Source organism: Falco naumanni, chromosome 7, assembly GCF_017639655.2.
Source record: "Falco naumanni isolate bFalNau1 chromosome 7, bFalNau1.pat, whole genome shotgun sequence".
NCBI lineage: Eukaryota > Metazoa > Chordata > Aves > Falconiformes > Falconidae > Falco > Falco naumanni.
In genome coordinates, this window is record NC_054060.1 from 15,312,049 (window position 1) to 15,330,790 (window position 18,742).

Here is an 18,742-nt window from a genome sequence, read left to right on the forward strand (position 1 = left end):
TCCTTTTTGGCAGGTTATAGAATGGAAGAAACTTGGTGTAAAGATCAGCTTTTCCAATTCATTTAAAAGTTCATTGGTATGATGTGCTGCTTGCTTACAATAGGCTTTTGCACAGTAAGCCTGCTTATGAAGGTCTGGGGATACAGGTACAAATACACTGTTGTGATAAGGGTGTAGGGGCAAAAAAAAGGGCTGCTAAACATATAATGCATGTGGAGGGAAAGACTTCTACCCTAACCAAAGATGAATGTACTCACTGTTTCAGCACTGCCAAGTCAATGTAATGACTATCTTGTGCTTGAAGAAATTTGAATACTGTTGTATTAAGCTTTACTTTCCAGCTCCTTAGGGAAGGGGGCGGGGGTGTCAAAGTGTATAAAATGTGCAATATACTTCACTGGAAATGGTTAGTGCTAGACAAGGACATGAAACTAATACCAACAGGATTATTATGATTCGAGACTACAAAGGAGAAAAAAGGTGTGAACATCGTAAGTCTACAAAAGGGCCTACTTTTCCACTGCTGAAATGCTACTTAAAGCACTGTATTTCATACCTGTGACCTTTCACCTTGGAAAAATCTAAAAAGAGAATACAGGCAGCTGCAGGGGAAAAAAAAATATGTTTGAGAGCCTCACAGCCTTTTCTAATTCTTTTCTGTCAAGTGGCAAAATACTCAAGATTCTTTCCTTTCTGTTCCTTCTCTGGTGCGCATGTTCTTTCACCTGAAAGTTTGAATCATTTAAGAGATTCCTACACTTATAGAAACAATCAGGTTTGGGACAGACTCCAAGAATTCTATGTTAAGTGGACAAAACAGGACTGAAAAAACAAATTCTTGCACTGCTTCAATAATTCAGAATCTTTCTTTCATACAGTAACTTATTAATGAATTTATCAACAAATATTTCAACAGCATATTTCGTAGCATCTATTTACATATAGAAATAATTTCCAGATGAGTTATTTAGCTCAAATACTGTACTGGCTGCTCTTACAAGAGAGCTGAAAAATTGGCTGTTTGAGGATCAGCTAAGGACCAAAGACAGAACTTTAGCTTTGAACAGAAATACAAGTATTTTGACAGGGTATAGAAGATGCAGTATTAAACATCTTTGCCTTATTCTGATTTAAGAGTCAGAGTGGGAAGTCAAGTCAATGCCTGTATTATCACTGATTCTGCATGAAACAGGCTCTCAGCATGAAATACTGAGCTACATGGAAGATAGCTTTCAGAAGACTAACACGAACTAGCAAGGGAATAATTAGCCATTTTAGTTTAGATGAGTAAAATAAAAATCAAAATTTTTTTTTAAAATTTATTAGAGCATAATCAGCACATAAACAACGAGTTCTTATTACTGAGGACTGAACATCTAAAATGAAAAAAGAAAAAATAACCTATCAAGTAATAAGTCAGTCATGCACATTTCCCCATAATGCAGATGAATTCACTGCCTGTAAAAATAGACAGGACAGACACAGAAACTCTGAATAAACTTGAATTTTTTTTAATGTATTCCAAAATCCCACTTCTAATTCAACTGAAAATTTAGAAATAGCATAACAAACAACCCCCAAGAAATAATTCTCAGTTCTTTCCAGTAGAACCAAAGCCATCTTCGCCACGTGCTGTATCATCTAGAGCCTGAAAGACATCAATTATGATAAGTTGGTTTAGTGTCTTAACTTGCCTTTTGCTTCTATACAACAGATATTGTCTATCATAGACGAAGGCACATTTACTCATAACAGTAGCTGTGATTGAGAAACTAAATCAAAAAACTTTTAGGAGACACTTTAGGATACCTTTTGTACAAGTTTAAACAAATTCCACATGGTGAGACAACTGTTTCTAGTATATACTGAAGTGTTTCTCAAGTACCTGTCAACTGTGAAACCTACCAAAAAAAAATAATCCACATAAATGCATACAAAGCATCAAGATTTTTATTCAGGTAGCAATGGTACTATGCAGTTTTAACACTGAAAATAGTTTTAAAGTAAAGTATTTATCTATATCATAAATTTCAGCTTATATACAACTATCTTAAACTATAAGTTATTGAAAATAACAAGTATTTTCTTTTGGAAACTTACTTGAACTTCTTCTAGCTCAGGATAGAGAATGCGTTCACAGATGAGCTGGGCAATCCTATCCCCTTTTTTAACTGCAATGAAGTTAAGCAGATGTTAATAGTCCCAGAAAAACACAGGCTAAGATAAAAATTGTGCTTAGTCCTTCTAGAGGTGAAGCTTCAGCAGCAGTACCAGCTCAAGGTATCTCCTCGCATTCCTGCTGCTATACTGTAGCATCTTAAGTGTCATTATGCATAAATACTGCAGAGATGGAGAGACAGCTGTATGTATAATGTGGCTCCTTTTGTGAACTACACCCAGCAACCAATTTCTTGGGGGGGAGAACCCCCAAACTGATAAAAGGAAAACAAAATTTCTGATTAGTACCCAACCTGGTTTACAGAACTTCCATAAAGAAGCTTGTGCTGTGCAGTTGCAGAAGAGGCCAGAAAAACACTGGCAATATTGTAAACTGTGCCCTGAGGCTTAAAACTGTCTGTTTGCAGAAAGACAGCATGATTAAGGGAAAATCATATCTTTATTACTCATGTTTTCCATCTTTTTTTTTTTTCTTTTCTGGCAGAGCAAGAAACAAATTTAGGGCAAAATTGTGCTTCAGTACATCTCATGAATCTATAGGTTAGCTAAGTAGAGTGTTTTTTTCATTGGTTTGGTTTTGTGGTGGTGGCGTGTTTTGGTAGGGTTTTTTTGAATGCTACTTCATTTGCTAGGATTGGAATCTTTTCACGTTTCCTTGACAGGACACTGTTAACCTTCTATGTTTTTGTTAACTGTAACGAGAAAAATGTTCTTAGTTAATTCTAACTCTTCATAGACTTTTAAAGAAAAAAGTTTCTCATTTCCAGTCAGATGGCTGAAAACAGGCTCTGCCAAGCTTAACACTTACCTTCAAAAGTCTCCTTGCCAAAGTTGAAGAGTACCACACCAACATTTCCCCTGTAATCCTCGTCAATAACACCAGCTGTCATAAGAAACAATTGAGAGGGATATCCAGTTAATAAATCTTGTCAGTATATTAGATAAAGGTTTAGATTAGATGACTGCAGTATCTTGTACTGACACCCTTTATACTACTCATGCACAATTACACAATATCTATAAAAATACTGAAATATCTAAAAATGCTAATCAATCTTGCAAAAAACAGAAAAACACCAGCATATATCAAGAAGTGTTTTACCACTGTACTACTAATTTTAGCTGTAATACCCTATCTGAAATCAAGACAGCTGGACCAAATTCAGGCTCCATTTGTTCTGCTAACTTCAGCTCTTTTGAGTGTCAAGCAGAAATCTGTTCTTAACTCTAGCATTTTATTTGAGAGCTATGGATTTGTACACATCCAAATCCTGTATCCCAGGCAGGGTAACAGAACTAAAGCTTTAAGGAATTGTCATTCAGCTACATTCAAGTGTAAATACTGTAAAACAAGCTTGCTCTTATATATTTTACATAGCTGTATTAACTACATAGTTCAGGAGATTATCTACCAATACATGTTAAAATAATCATATTCATAATTGTTGTTTTTTTTTTAATTCTCAGATACAGAAAGCATATTTCCAGTAGAACAAAATGGAGTTTGGGCTTCCTTGTGGACCTAAGTATATATTTTGAAGTCTACTTGCAGAAGCAATGCAAGTACTAAAATTAGATGTCATTCCAAGATATTCCCTGACTCCTACATATAAAATACTATCTTTAGAGTTTATAAACACCAGAGGACATTGTAGTATGATTATACCTTGAAGTTTTAATGTTGAACACAACATACACACTTTAGAATAGAAAACTGAAGGGGTTTTTCTTTGTTTCTTCAGCTGTGTGAAGATATTGCGGTACATATGGTCCACGGTTACTGCACAATCTCTGCACTAGTTCTAGTGTGAAAAAGGTATTTATACAGATCTTTCTCTTCTAATGTTAAGGGTTAATCCAATTTCTGAACAGCCTTCTAATTAAAGTGCTAGTAATACGGAGTATCTCCTGAGCTCTGAAAAATTCAGGAAAACGTGCAGTTCTCAACTCACTGGTATTTTAACTGCATGCAATTGCTTAAAGGGACTCCAATTACAGACCCCTGTCAAGTTACAGTGAACAAAACATAGGGGTTGCTGTGCATGAACATTTTCCAGAATAAAAAAAAAAAATTAAAAAATTATTGAATGTCGCATTCAGTTCAGTTGACACTGAGAGCCTGACATACCAAAGCTACATGCACAAGACTTGTACTGTTTATTTGGTTTAGGTTAGTTGACTTGCTGGAAGCTGGTCTATACATCAGCTAAATTGAGAATTGCAGTACATCACTTATACTAATGATCACAGAGCTTTCTTGCACAATTTCTACCATAGTTCAATGTTGCAATTCTTAAAATATTAAAAATCAAGTCCTATGGACACATGTCAAATATATAAGCAAAAAAGGCTGAACTATAAGACAGTAACATGAAAACTGCCTTCTTACTTGTAGCAAAGTACTATTCCTTCCTCATTTTTAAAGTATCAGATAACCTAAAGCCCTTACATAATTGCTAAACCAGGGGTGAAACAAAGCGTTAGCTAAAGAGTGCTACATAAATAATTTGCTTTGTTTTATACAATAGTGGACACTGAGTCCATGCTACACAGATGCATTACAAAGAGATTCAACAAACTTGTAATGGCAGCACAAATAATTTTAAGTATCATTCAAGTTCTACAGTCAGTTGTCCATTAATTTGGTGTATTTGTTCACAACAGTCAATCAGCTGGAGCTAGAATTTATATTTAGCACATAAAATTAAGTATATATGCTTATAGATGTATACAAAAAAGATCACTAGCTCTTTGGAGAAATTCTTAATTTGTCAAACCACTCTCCAGAAGTGTTTCTGTACAGCTCAGAGAACATTTTTCTAGACCATATGCTGGGATCGATATTGCTACGCATTAGAGGCTGATAATGGAATTTGCTAATGTAACAAAATGAGGGCTAGTTTTATTTCTGTTACAATACAGTATTCTGCTCTGAACTGATTACTACAGATTAGTAATTCCATTTAAATTGAGATTATGCTTTTATATGTATGAAATGTACCAATTAAAGTAGTATGGTTAAATTTATACATGCAAGCAACTCTTGCATGTCACACTTATGCTGGAATAATATTAACAAAGTTTACAGAACAGAACTGGGGCTACTTAAAGTCATTCTAAATTAACTTTTCTGCCTTCACGTCTCTGACAGAACACAAGTTTATTTCTACATAATGACAAAAATTGTACTTGATATATGGGTTAGTGCTTAACTGCTAATGAAGCTTTTTGATGTACCAGCCGCTGCTGTTTTCTGGGACAGAGGGGAGAAGGAAGGAAAAAAAAATGTATCTAAAATTTAGCTTGTATTGGAGTAACTGGAGCTTAATGGCATGTTAGCACTTCTACCCTTTTTGAAACCCCAATTTTTTTTTTTCTGAAAAGAGAGTTTTATAATGTAACTATACTGATTTACAATGAATCTAGTCAGATGGCTTCCCTGTCCTTTAAAAAATGGCATCAGCACAATCTCAGCTTTATATATAAATGCTAAAATTTATTTTACAAGTATTTGTTGAAAAAGCTGTCATCTAAATAAACACTTCCCTGAACAGATCGCAAATTCTTTTGACCACCTATCTAACTACTGCTAGAGACTGGCTCTCCAGGATTTGAAAACCAGCTGATAACTAAAGATGGAAAAGACTGATGAATGTTTCTGTGGCTGAACTAAGGTCAGCAACACTGAAAACTTCAGTCACTCATACTATTCTCTAGAGGGGAAAAAAAAGCTCTTCACTAGAACAGTCTTAATTTTCTGAGCTTAGCTATAAAGTAAACACCTTGTAATGGTGCTACAGATTGTATCCAATGTATTTTCTAGCAGGCAAGAACTGAACTTCATGCACACTTCTGAGGATAAAAGCTTTACAGAGGGTGCAGAGAGGACCAGCAGGCTTCTCCCTTGAAAGCATACCCAATACAAACAAAACTTGCAATTACAGTTGAAGTTATGTATTAAGCAAGAAACATTTAAAAATGTTTCGTGGCCAAAATGGTTATCCTAATGCTGTGCTGAGTGACTGAAAACACTGTCAAAGCCATGATAACTTCATATTCCATTAAAGGTGCAGCTAGGCAGAGATTTTATGAAATGAATTCCCTACTACTCATTTTCCTCTTTAAATGTATTATACCTCACTGACAGTCTTACTGAGTTTAACCACCATGTGGATTCTGAGTTCAAACTACACTGTTTTTATCAAAGAGTAGATGATCCTTGGAAGATACAGGAAAATACAACCCAGGAAGACGTGATCAGTTTTCCTACTGTATAGAGTAACAAACTCGATCTAAGTAACTGGGTGTACATGCAAAGCAGGTTAACATCGTCGGCATTCTGTTATTCTGGAACAGCAAGTTGCAACAATTATAGGCGTTACTGAGAGTTAAGACTTTTCTAAATTATGTGCATTGGGTGGAAATGATCTAAGTCATTTTTGGAAAAATCATGCATTGGAATTGGCAGTCTGACATTCTGTCTTACTCTGTCAGAAGTCTGGCATGTCACTTCGTGGGAAAGCATCCACACCTAGCAGATGTGAATTCTGAACATACTCTTGCATGATCCCGATTTTTCTCCCTGACCCTTAGGATTTCTGGCAAGGTATTCTTACTTAAATGGATGATGTCCTCATTGTGACAAAAGTACTTCTGCAGGACAAGTCAGAATTATGTAACAATTGTTTTGGTTTAGTTTTTGGTTGGGCTTTCTTTTGGTTTGGTTTGTTGGGTTTTTTTACTTAGAAGTCCCCTACTAACTGACAGTAATAGTTTTTACTCATGGTTTGTCAACTATCAGATCTTTTAAAATCTGAATATAGGTCACTCTGCTGAGCACTTCTAGTACCTCCTGGTTTAACTTTCAGATTGAAAAGGCTATTACAGAGCAGATATATTTTTTTTTCATAGAAACACAAAAATTGTTTCAGAAGTGTCACTTTAAAGAACAACACTATAGTAGACCATGTATACTACAGTCATAGGGGTGTACAGAATCTTTGATTCCCATCTTAGTGCTTTTTTGTATATTACCCAGTAATACTTAAAAACCCTTAGTGTAACAGACATGCACAAATCAATTCTTATTTAAGACAAAGCCTGAATGACACAAAGCTGGCACAGATGCTCCCCTTTAATTTTGGTTATCAGAGCTTTATCACACTACAGCCAGACTTTGATATGCCACAAAGCAGACATAATAAAGCACTTCTGCAGAGATTTTCATTAGACTGGGAATTGCTTTGCTTTTTGGCTGGCTTGGCATCAAAAAGACAAGGATGCCTAGAGCCACCCTCACCTCTAGAGCCAAGCCTTAAAGCAAGTAAAGGCTGAGTACCACTGTTCTAAGTAGTCTCTCTTGTTTAACACTGGGGGGGAACAACCCAGGCAACAAACCAACCAACCAAAAAAAACCCCCAAAAAACACCAAGCCAAACCCACCCGAAAGCTTAGTGAAGAAAGAGGAAATGGCCTCAGCTTTTCAGCACGCTTTTCTTGCCAACTTCCATTATGACTCAAATTATAAAGTGCTGGCAAAAAATGTGTTCTCTCAGCCACCCAGCACTTTTGAAGATACCCATTAGATGCATCTTCTTTATGTCATTATGTCAAAAATGTAGGTTGTGGTTCTTTTACTACAATCTATTGGCAGAAAAAACAAATGCTTAGGGTTCTAGGAGGCAGAAAACATTTTATTTAACTTAGAACTGTATTCTTGTACAATTAGAACATAATACACATTTAGTGCTGCTTAAATTGCTGTGGTTATAGCTGTGCTCAGAATAACTCCACAATAATCTTAGCAGTGACAACTTCTGTGCAACGTACGTTTCATTTTATAATACAATACTTAAGAGAATCTGCCTGTGCTCTGATCAGCCCCACTGCAAAACTGGAATTGAACTTTCAACATCATTTCCTTCATGTTGCAGTTATAGGGATATGGCAAAAGTCAGGGAAGCTTTCATGAAGGCTTCTGATTATAAATACGCCTATAATCATTGTTTTTGAAGAGATACCTGTGAATTTCTAATCAAGATTAAAGAAAAGCTCAAAATATTTGCAAAAAACACCCTGTTGTTCAAAACAAATCTGTTGCTAGTACTGAACAAAAAACCCCAGTAAAGACTTGGAGAAAGTGGGATTTTAGTTTTATTTCTGTTTCAAAAGACTTTAAAGCCATTAATGTACAAAATTACAAGTTTAAATTTCTTTTGCTTTACATAATTTGTTATACTTTTCATCAGTAAGAGTAAATTAAAGCTCTTTTCCCTCTAATAATCAATTCTACCCACAGTAATGATGTGTTCCGGTGCTTTCTATCATACTGTAATGATATTCAAAAGGAATATGCTCTGTGTGAAAAAATATGTTATTAATTTACTCAGATCTTACACTAGACTGAAAAAAAACACCTATAGAAGTCAAAATGGAAAAAGCAGAATGTAAAAAGTAATTTTTAAAGCCTAAACCAAAAAATAACTTCTATGCCAGGCACTGCTTACAAAAGTGCGATAGTTCTTTAAAAAAAGTCAGTAACATTTTTATAATTTAGAAGATTTTAAAACAATTATGATGCACTGGCTCTCTGAGGTCTTACCCAGTTATGTCCTTTTGCCAGACTACCAATGAAGCTAGCATTATTTATTTACTCTGTGAAATTAAGAAACTTCTGCAATCAAGATTTACAAAGTCTTAATAAAAAATCCATAAATCTTACCACCAACATCTATGAAGTGCTTTGCAGCTAAACCAGAACGCGGTGCTAGAAAACAAGAATTTTTTTTAATTTATTATAGTCTTTGTCTTTTAAAACTCTTACAGTATTTATAGGTTACATAGTGTTTGCACAGAGCTGAGGCAACAAGAATGTTTCCACAGTCTAAAACAAATGCGATTTTACAAGAACTACTGTAAGTGTTAACATATATATTAAATAAAATAACAGCTGTTACAGGCAGCAATAGTTGTAGTCTTTAAGAGATATAAAACATATCTTTGTTTAGACCACCAACTGCATAAGAGGTTTCTCCAAGGCAGGCAGCTGGAGCAGACAATTACTATCTAATCTTGGCTTATTTTTAGCAGCTACCACTGGTCTGGAATAATCTCAAAAGACTATTGCATCAATCCGTTCAAGTTACAATGGAAAACAACATTTGGCAAGCAATTTCCTAAGAAATATTATACACAGCTAAATTAAATGATGTGCAGGGTTGGATTTTTTTACTTAGCATAGCCTACTTTGATAAAGTGCTAAAATGTTACTCTCTTCAACATTTTCTTTGGTATAAGAGAAATGTGCAAGCATTCTCCTTTTAGATGAAAGGACAGAGCAAACTTTGATCATACTCTTCCACTGGTGTGGCTATTGCTTTTTTTACTTTACAAATTTACACGATTCAGAAGAATGTGCATAACAAAATACCTTGTACAGGTTTTCTCAAGTATTCTGTCACAAGAAGTCATCAAATTCTACTACACTAGTACTCTTACTTCACTGTTTTAAACATCCAGAGCTATATTTTCTGTATGTCCATTACCTACTGATCTTTGTGATTTGATTTCTGAAACTGCAGAGAAATAACAGAACTACTGAACAGCCTATAAAGTTATACGTAGATTATGAAAATTTTTGCTAGTCATCTTTTTGTCATTTGACATACAGCAACCTCAAATGTGTATCACAAGAAATGTCTGTTAGAAGGCTTAATAAATCACACAGCCACGTGACCTCTTCTTTTCTATAGACTAATTCTGAAAGCTTCAGGCAGAATCTAAATGTGAAGATGGTGTCAAACCTGTTCTACAATGGCTCTGCAGTCTTTTTATAGCCTGTTTACTTACCTATTCTGCCATAGCAACCAGAAGGAAGTGCAATTTGAATGTCTGTTTTCACTACAGCCTTTTCCATGGGTGGTATTACACAGTCGTAGGCACTACATTAAAGAAAGAAACACTAATTTACATAATATATTTTGGAAATTTTCTTCTCTGTAACTTAAGGTACAAAATTACCCAGAATTATTCTCGCTTGGAATTTATAATATGGAATTTATACAAGAAATATTTACAGATTTGAAAAATCTAATTCATATCCTAAACCCCAAAATAGTCCCATTTTGATGGCGCTTGCTTAGGATTTCAGTAGTATCATTTGAACAGCTGTCTTACGATCGCTAGTTTTAAATGTTTAACTGGTAAGAGAGACAAAAAAAATACAAGTTCAACTTTAAATTAACCGTTAGGTGAATGGGGTTGTGCAATTTTTAGGCAAAAGCAAAAACTTTTAAGGATTAGATACTCCTTTGATTAAGCTTCTGCAGCATATGAACTAGTTGTAATAAGAAATAATAATCTATTAAGTTAAATTTTAGGCAACATTTTTTTTTTCCCGAGCAGGTCAGAAGTTGACAAGTCACATGATTCTACTGGGAACTGCAAACAAGAAAGATTTTAAGAACCTTCTGAAGCTACCCAGCTGGAGGCTTAATGAAAGGCAGTGGTGGCAATATCACAGTGAGCCTGTTCTACACGTTTAAGCCAAGTGTATCTTGGCCTCGATGAAGACTTTATTTTTAAACACTGGGAAGCACTGAAAATTTTTATGAAATGGACTTTTTCCAGGTGTACAGTGTACCACTGGAACAAGAACAAAACCAAACCCAGTAAGACAAAAAGAATACAAAGGAAAAGTGTCAAGTGTCGTGAAGCAAAGCTTCAGGAAGGAATTCAGATAGGTGAAGGAAGAAGCCAACAGGCTGATTATTCTAAAATATACTAAAAAAGGGGAGGTGGAGGAAGTTGCAGTGGTGTTCAGATACAACTAGTGATTCCATTTCATCGCAGCAGCACTATGCAAGGCACTACATGCCCAGCTGCAGATACTCCTAAACATAGTGAAAACCAGCTCAAGCAAACCAAAACCTAAGCCTATACAGCAGCCCACACGGTCTCCTGCTAGAAGCATTATCAAACTGCCACAACAACCTTTAGCAGGCTGCACCCAACAGCCAAGACTAAAGCAGAAACGCATAAGCGCTGGCAGGGAGGGCCCACGTGCACTAATTTTTTTTTCTTTCAATAGGAAGGCACCTAGTCAGTGCTGGCACCAACTGCAACTCTGGCTGATGTGTCAAAGCCTGACTTCCGGCCAGTGGCTGCACCACTACCTGATGAAATCGGTGCCGCAGCATGGCTGGACCACAGATCTCTGGAAATGAAGGAAGAAGGATGGAGGAGCAAAGGCGCTGACAAACGGGCCAGCTCTGGTCTCCTCTTCTGAAGCCCGGAGAGCCTCTCCGGGGGCTCTGCCAAGCAAGAGGACCGGCCTCACGATGGCCCTCTCACCCACGAAGGGGCTCGCCGAGCGGGGCGGCAGCGCCTGGCTCTCAGAAGGGGCCAGGCCGGAGCACGGCATGGCGTGGGCTCCGGCCCCGCGGGGGGTACCCTCACCTGTACAGATCGTAGCCTGCAGCCCGAGCAGAGCCCCTGGAGGGGGCGGAGGCGTTTTCGGACAGCTTAGTGAAGCGGAGCCGTGGGGAGGGGTCCCCGGGCACGGAGCCCTTCTGCCTCTTGGTGGGGGATGGCTGCAGGGCGACCTCGTAGAGGGGCATCGCTGAGCGGGGATGAGAAGGCAAGAGAGACCTGCAGTGAGGGGAAAAGCCCGCGAAAACCGGCGCAGCCCACTGGAGGCGGAAACACAGGGGGAGACCGCTCCATCCCCGGCCGCTCTCGGCGCGGCGCACCCCCGCCACCCCTGGCCGGTGAGAGTGGCCTCGCCCGGCTCCTCCTCAGCGCCCAGCTCCCCGCGCCTTCGCTGTGGGGTCGTTGGCGGTTGCCCCGTGGCGCCGGGCGGGATTGGCGGGTCGCTACCCCCGTAGCCCCTCCCGGTGGCGGCCGCCGAGGGGCAGGGCCCGCGGTTGGGCACTGCGCGCTGCTCCCCGTTCCCCCGCCGCCCCCTTACCGCGCCCGCGGGGTAGCAGGAGCCGCCCGAGGCGGAGGGCCAGCATTGCGCCGTCGCCCTGTGGAGTGCGCCGCCGCCAGGCCGCCGGCCGCTGCCGGGCGAGAGCACTGACTGGGGGCGACGGCGCCAAGTCCTCCCCCCAGCCGGGCTTTACCTGCCATACGGCGCGGCGCGGCCCTCCGCCGGCGGCTGGGCGCCGCGGGAGGTGGCGGTGGCTGTGCCGCGGGGCGGCGGCCGGACCCCGCGGGACGCTCAGCGTTGCCGGGGGACGCGGTGGCGATGCACGGCGGGCGGAGCCGGGGCTGCCGCAGGCCCCCGCCGCCTGGCCAGGCCGCACGGTGCGGCCTTGCGCGGGCAGCCTGAGCCCTGCACCCTCAGCAGCTGTCAGGCAGCGGCAGCAGCGTGTGCCCGGTGAGAGGAAACCGGCTGCTTCCCCTTGCCGAGGCTGGAGATAGGAAAACTTCTCAGTGCCCCGCCTGTCTTGTTTTGCCTGGGAGCACAGTACGGTCGTGATGTCACCATCTTCGATACTGGCTGTAGCCTCTTTTGCCATCCCATCAGTGACAGACTTCCAGAGGTTCCCCCGTAGTTCTCTGCCGTGGGCTGGTAAGAGTACCCACGGGATTCACGGTTGCAAAACCAGACCTTGACCACGTGAATGGATGGATGGATTTTTCTCTTGTGCAGATGAGCTACGGACTGTTTGTGTTCTGTCTGCTCACCTAAATTTTGTCAAATAGCAGTTCTTTGTCCCTTTTTTTCTTTAAAGATCAAAGCATATGTGATTGTCTCCTTCCTATGCTACATATTTCAAATGCAGCCAGATGGCAGTAAAGCCATTGCTACACGTTGATTGTGAAAAGTATTTTGCAGAATGCCCTAGTTTGGGGGTTCTTTATTGCTGTTCACCACTTTTCCATCTTGGTAGCATGCACTGTTTGAATGAGAAGGTGCATATATCATAGATCTATGCTAAAAACTACATCGAATATTTTATGACTTCCGATGTAAGCCATCCACAAATTGAAATTTGTAAGAATTCAAGTTGTATCAAATAAGTATCTATTTATAAATGGTTATTTATACAATCAGAACTTTATAGAGGTTGCATTATAGTGTAGAATAAAGTACTAATTTTATGAATGGCTGGGCTCAGTGAGGCAGGCTGGGTTCTAAACTAAGGTAGCTTGAAAGTTCACGTAATGGATCGGACGACTCATCCAAAACATTATCAAGTAGAAAGGTCTCTGCCAAGTGACACATCTTCCCCTCCCCCATCTTTACAAGGAACCAAACCAAACCAAACCATGCTTGAAGTCTGCGCAAGTTTGCCTTGGTCCTGGGAATGTGCTGTTAGCTCTGTAGATGGTCAACATTCCTGCATTCTTCATTGCTGATTAGTGCTGCTTTCCACTGGGCATTTCCTCCGGACTTTGAAAAACAATAGCGAGATAAACTTGAAATTATGTGCCTTTTACCTAGATTGAGATCAGGAGTGAAGGCTGCTTTGTTGTACACAGAAAGAAACAGAGCTTCTTTCAGGCATACTAAGCCATACAGTTCTCCCCACTGAAGCTTTGGTGTTGTAATGAGCAATTTTAGTTAGAGGAAAACTGTGGCTTTTAAAGAGAAACTCCCCACCCCAGTTTTGCTTAGAACAGCTGTCTCTCTCACAGTGATTAAGGTTTGTAATTTAAAAGGCAGCTGTGAGGGTGTTTGCAGGTCTATTTTTTGATTGTGTGTTTTGCTGTATGGTATGGGGGCTGTGGAATTTTGTCATTGCTTTTTGCGCTATTCCAGCACAACCTTAGTGCTTTATTTTGTTTGAAACTGAATTTCTTCTAATGAAATTCCATCAATGGCATGACTGTAGGCTATTGCTTTGGCTATTTGTGGAGAACGTGAGCTAAAACTTCTGGTATTTGTTGGTTGTTGCACTGGCACAGCTACATTTTCCATTTTTCCTAGCAGAGTCAAGGCCAGTGCAAGATGTTCCCTCAGCAGGACTGGCTGCACAGTCTTGATAGGCTATATAGCTGCCAAGGGGCCATACCAACCAGGTACCAGAATGAATAGATGTTTAAATAGCGGTCTGATGTATGCTGAACTGCACTGTTACAAACCCTTGATTTTCCCCACCTGTAATATGAGGACTGAGTCATTTGGTAAAACAGCTGCAGCGCTTTATGGGTTCATTGCCCTTCTGACAGAAGTTACAATTAGGTGGCAGAGGAGAGAAAGCAGGATCTTGGAGTCATCTTCAGTCCTTTCACTGAAGTCAGGTGACAGTCAAAGCACCTGAGGCAGCATCTTGAGGGGGGCCACTGAACAGCAGCCTGAAGAGTCTTGAGGGTTACTCAGATTCTCAAATTCTGTTCTCCCAGCTAAGTGAAGGGCCTCTGCCAGAGGGGAGGTGACAAACAGCTACGGGAGTTACATGAGGCAGTAATAGCTAAAACTCTGTAGCTGTTTGCCCCATATCTACAACTTCAGTGCAAATTCATGTTACCTGTTGCCATGTCTGTTACTTATAAACTACTTGTCAGTTGCTGCAACTTCTTTTGCTTTAAAGAATATCTTTAAATACCATATAGAATTGTACAAAAAGAGGGAAAATACGAGGAATGTCCAGACTTTCTGAGAATGAAGGGCAGCCAGTCATATTTTGCCTAGCCAGCAAGGCTTTTGAAAGGACTTTTCAAAGTTGTAATGAAAATTGCAGAGGTTTAAGTCTATGGAAATTTACGATGCACATGGCTGGAGCTTTGTGCTTTGATTATGATGATTAAGTGGAGAACTCCTTTGGGGTGTTGAAGTATGCTGGTGGCAGGCTCAAGCCACGTGGTGCAAAGAGCAGTTGCAGCTGTTTATCTTAAGAAAGTGATACCTTTGTTGGTTAGGTAGCTTTTCTACTTGCACTATTGGGTTGCTGATTTAACAATAAAATTAACACACACACACACACACACCCCAAAACTAATCTGTTGGGGACTGAAAATCTAGCGAAAGGCACTTTGGAAGAGTACTGCTTTGGAGCCCTAGGTGGGGATGCCTACCACCAGTCCTAAACGTGCCTAGGGGTATGTGATCAAGCTGGGCAACTTGCCAGTAGTTGTAAAAAAGATTTGAGGAAAATGTATTCTCTGAACTATGATGAAATGCCTTCTGTGATACCTGTTGGAGCTCCACTAGCGTTAGGAGGGAAAGGTAAGAGTCACTGATGAGAGGAGCAGTAGTGGATCATTTTAACAGGCCCTTAGGCACAAGCTTAGCTGTGCAGGATGCCTAGACTTCTGAAGAAGACTCTATATTCTTTGTTCTTGCCTCATAGCAATGGTATTTTCACACTTTAATGTCCCTGGTCACCTTGTCAATGCTTGCTTTTGTTGTGGCTGATCAAATCAACCCCAGATTATATAAACCTGCAGAGCTGGTAGTGTGATATAAGCTCAAAATGTGCTAGACAGCTTTAGAGCCATATTTTTTTTCTAGAGATGTCAAAATTGTAATTAGAATTCAGTTACTAACACAGTGATTAAAATTCAGCAGTTTTATGCATAATTTATATTAAAAGGAAGCATCTTAGAGTGGGGAGGGAGGGAGGTGGACTCACAAAATTTCGCAATCAAAGTTGCAGTTTAAGATAGTTGATAATTAGCATGCTCTCCAAATTGGTTGTGCATACACTTGAGAAATTATGATGAAGAGCAAGAAATAGAAGCTGCTAGGAAACTGCTTTGTTGAAATTACTTGTGAATTTGTGGAAATACCACTTTCAGGTAGTTAAGTATTGTTGCATCTTGAGTTTGTGCTGCTCGTTATGAATCCCGTAACATTATTGTTTGATACATCTTCTAATTACTGTAGTCTGAGCAAGGAGTTTTACAGATATGTGTGTACATTAGTTTTTGATGGCTGTTCATTTAGAAATGTACCTCTTGGGTTTTATTGTTGCAATGCCCACAGTGACGTGTTTGTGAGAGGGAAGTGCAAATAGTATGAAAGTGCCATTGTTCTTTCATTGTTCATGTTCGTGCTCGTGTTCTTGTTCATGTTGTGCTCCTTCTCTTTTTGGATCTGCATAGTCCTCAGATCGGTTTGGATGAATGTTCCCTGTAGATTGAGAATTACAGTACTTTGGAATATTTGGGAAACAATCCCCACTCATGTACGTAATAGAAGGGCTTAATGCAGGTGTGTAATTATCCCAGGTCCTTCCACAGATTGTGGGAAGAGGCACACTTGCAGAAAGCCTAGGTGGAGTCTTCCTAAAAGCTCTTTTTCTTTGCATTGACTGTCTGTGTACCACATGTAGATTATACCTGTTTGGTGTTTGAAGTGAGGTGGAAAGGATGGTGGCCATTGCAACCCTACAAAGGGGTAAGGGCCTGACAGCATGTAACGAGCTTCTGTATCATTGCTAACATCACTGCAAAAGATGAGAACAATATCCTTGTTCTTCAGGTGCACAATGTGAGTCTTGGTTTGCTCAGAGCTGTGCAGGAAGCCTAGTATATCTAGGAAATTTGTACGTCTGTGATATGCTGTTAAACTGCAAAAATGATCCTTCAACCTGGTTGTAAATGTGTAAGAAGGAGCGAAGGAAGAACATTATGAGAAAATACCAGTGTTTCATATCCTGCCTTTAATAGATGGAGAAAATAGAACATGGATTATTGGGCCACATTACTGTGTTCTTCTGAATTGCAGCTGTTGAATTTGGAAAAATATGATTATCAAATATTTGTCATTTTTGGAGATGGAGTTCCTTTGCAAGTTATAATCTAGTAATTCAAGCAAAGGTTGAAGCTGAGGCCAGCTTTAAAATAAACATTCAGTGAAATTCAGGGTCCCCTGGCTTTCCTGGGTCTTAACATTCAGTTGATCTCTGCAAAGGAGTTGCAGACCTACAGTAATTGTATTAGCTGTGTCCCTTAATCATCTTTAATTTAAATAATGCTTACACATAGGGTATAGCTTTCCCCATCGAAAAGAGAAGCTGCTTTTACTGACAGCTGAAATTATAAAGTACTACAGTGTTGCAGAATAGAAAATAGAAAAATTACATGACTTAATGGATTTCTTTTATTTTGAGTTAGTGTATAATGACTATTATTTAGAAAGTCTAAAAAATAAGAGAAATATTTATATAAATCAAAAGGCATTCAACTCAGGTAATGGAGTTTTTGTTGTTTTCAAATCACATAAATCATTGTACATACTATCCCAAAGTATGTCAGATTGTGTTAATCCTAATAGCAAATATTGTCAGAATATTTAGTATTTCACTCATTTCTTTGTGAAATTTACTTACCACATTTAATTATTGAAATTATACATTCCATTCCATGTCAGAGCTTGAAAATTTATTATCAAGTCTTGTCATATACAGTCCTTATATATATATATGTAACTTTTTTGTTTGTCAGTTAATTAGAAACATTTGAATTAGTATAGATCAACAGAATAATTTAGGTAAAAGCCTCTGCTGTAGGCATAGGTCTTAATTTGGCAATATTATAATTGAGAAGCAACACAGGTATTCTACTTGCGTTATATCCATTTGACTTTGACCTAATGTATACCTTACAGGTTTTTTTCTCTCTCCCAAGTTGGTGCGTTTCATTGTAATCCTCCTATGTGTCTATTAGCAACTACAGCAGTGCAATTTGAAGGAAGTATTTATTTATCGATTTAATGCTTTTTGCATTGTAGCAGTTAATTGGGCTTTCTATGATAAGTATCAAAAGCATTTTCAATACCTTATAAAATCAGTGGAACTTCTTTTTTGTATGTTCAAAATATTTTGAAAAAATACAACAAAGAATATTTGTTGTCTCATATGATAGGTAGATTTTCCTTCTTTTGCCTGTACTGGAATCTGACACGAGCAGGCACCATTTACATTTGTTTGTCTAATTCTTCACTGTGTTGCTTTGGATTTTTGAAAAAATTTCTGTCAATTAGTTAACTTTTAGATCTGTATTAGATAATGTGTCTTTAATCAATCACTGCCATTAAAAATGTAGGTGTTTAAATAGAGGAAGAGATATTCTAAGCACTGATGTTTTTCTAAGAATAGAAAGTCAGTACGTTTTTGTGGTTGCCCCTGACCATTAAGATTGGAGGAAGATTCTTGGAGAGAATTTCTAGCCAAGCCATATACAGGTAATCAGATACTACTCCTTTTCTTGCCACTGGGAGGCTCCTGTTTAGAGAGAGAAAATAAAATTAACATTATGAACACAGGAGTAGCCCTGATAACGTGTGTCTTACTAAATATTAAGTAGAAAGCATCAGCTGTTCATATACAATTTTGTATGTTCATAATGAGACTACCTGATGTAATGTTATAAAGCACAAAGCTGCCATTAGGCAATCTTGCAAACTCTTGCTCACCTGGTGAGTGCCATTAACATAGCTAGTTGTACTAGACATGGACTGCTTGTCACTGTAACCCTAAACTGGTAAAGAAGCATTTTTGGGGTCATAAAACCCACACATAATAGGATTTTTAAAAAGGATGAAAATACAGTGCATGGACAGTTTTGCAGTTCATCAGCTTATTTTCTGATCTGTAATTACCATGAGATGGGA

General features: G+C 39.1%; 2 protein-coding genes and 1 long non-coding RNA gene across 4 annotated transcripts in view; 1 reads left to right on the forward strand and 2 right to left on the reverse strand.

Moving 5' to 3' along the window:
* Positions 1 to 1,495: 1,495 nt before the first annotated feature.
* Positions 1,496 to 12,403, reverse strand: DUT (deoxyuridine triphosphatase). Of its 2 annotated transcripts, none has more exons than XM_040601441.1 (7): positions 12,300 to 12,403; positions 11,635 to 11,797; positions 10,027 to 10,118; positions 8,900 to 8,944; positions 2,987 to 3,061; positions 2,101 to 2,171; positions 1,496 to 1,648 (listed from the first exon to the last, which is right to left on the reverse strand). In XM_040601441.1, the coding sequence occupies exons 1-7, from the start codon at positions 12,304 to 12,306 to the stop codon at positions 1,592 to 1,594; spliced, it is 510 nt and encodes a 169-aa protein (XP_040457375.1). In that variant the 5' UTR covers positions 12,307 to 12,403; the 3' UTR covers positions 1,496 to 1,591. The 2 variants fall into 2 exon arrangements, with proteins under 2 accessions (XP_040457375.1, XP_040457373.1); XM_040601439.1 differs by lacking the exon at positions 12,300 to 12,403 and adding an exon at positions 12,146 to 12,262.
* Positions 12,404 to 12,540: 137 nt separating this feature from the next.
* LOC121091522 overlaps positions 12,541 to 18,742 on the forward strand; it is a 37,563-nt gene continuing 31,361 nt past the window's right edge. The window contains exon 1 of the long non-coding RNA XR_005828959.1: positions 12,541 to 12,751. This is a non-coding gene — a long non-coding RNA (uncharacterized LOC121091522). The remainder of the gene's footprint in view (positions 12,752 to 18,742) is intronic.
* SLC12A1 (solute carrier family 12 member 1) overlaps positions 17,497 to 18,742 on the reverse strand; it is a 52,900-nt gene continuing 51,654 nt past the window's right edge. The window contains exon 27 of the mRNA XM_040601432.1: positions 17,497 to 18,353. Within this exon, the coding sequence (XP_040457366.1) occupies positions 18,218 to 18,353 (136 nt within the window). The 3' untranslated portion in view covers positions 17,497 to 18,217. The remainder of the gene's footprint in view (positions 18,354 to 18,742) is intronic.

Coding starts and splice junctions, on each gene's coding strand:
- DUT (XM_040601439.1), bottom strand. CDS start 12,191: ATGCTGGCCCTCCGCCTCGGGCGGCTCCTGCTACCCCGCGGGCGCG. Junction 3,062..8,899: donor GCACTTCATAGATGTTGGTG/GTAAGATTTATG, acceptor TTCTTATGACAG/CTGGTGTTATTGACGAGGAT. Junction 2,172..2,986: donor TGGCAAGGAGACTTTTGAAG/GTAAGTGTTAAG, acceptor ACTTCATTGCAG/TTAAAAAAGGGGATAGGATT.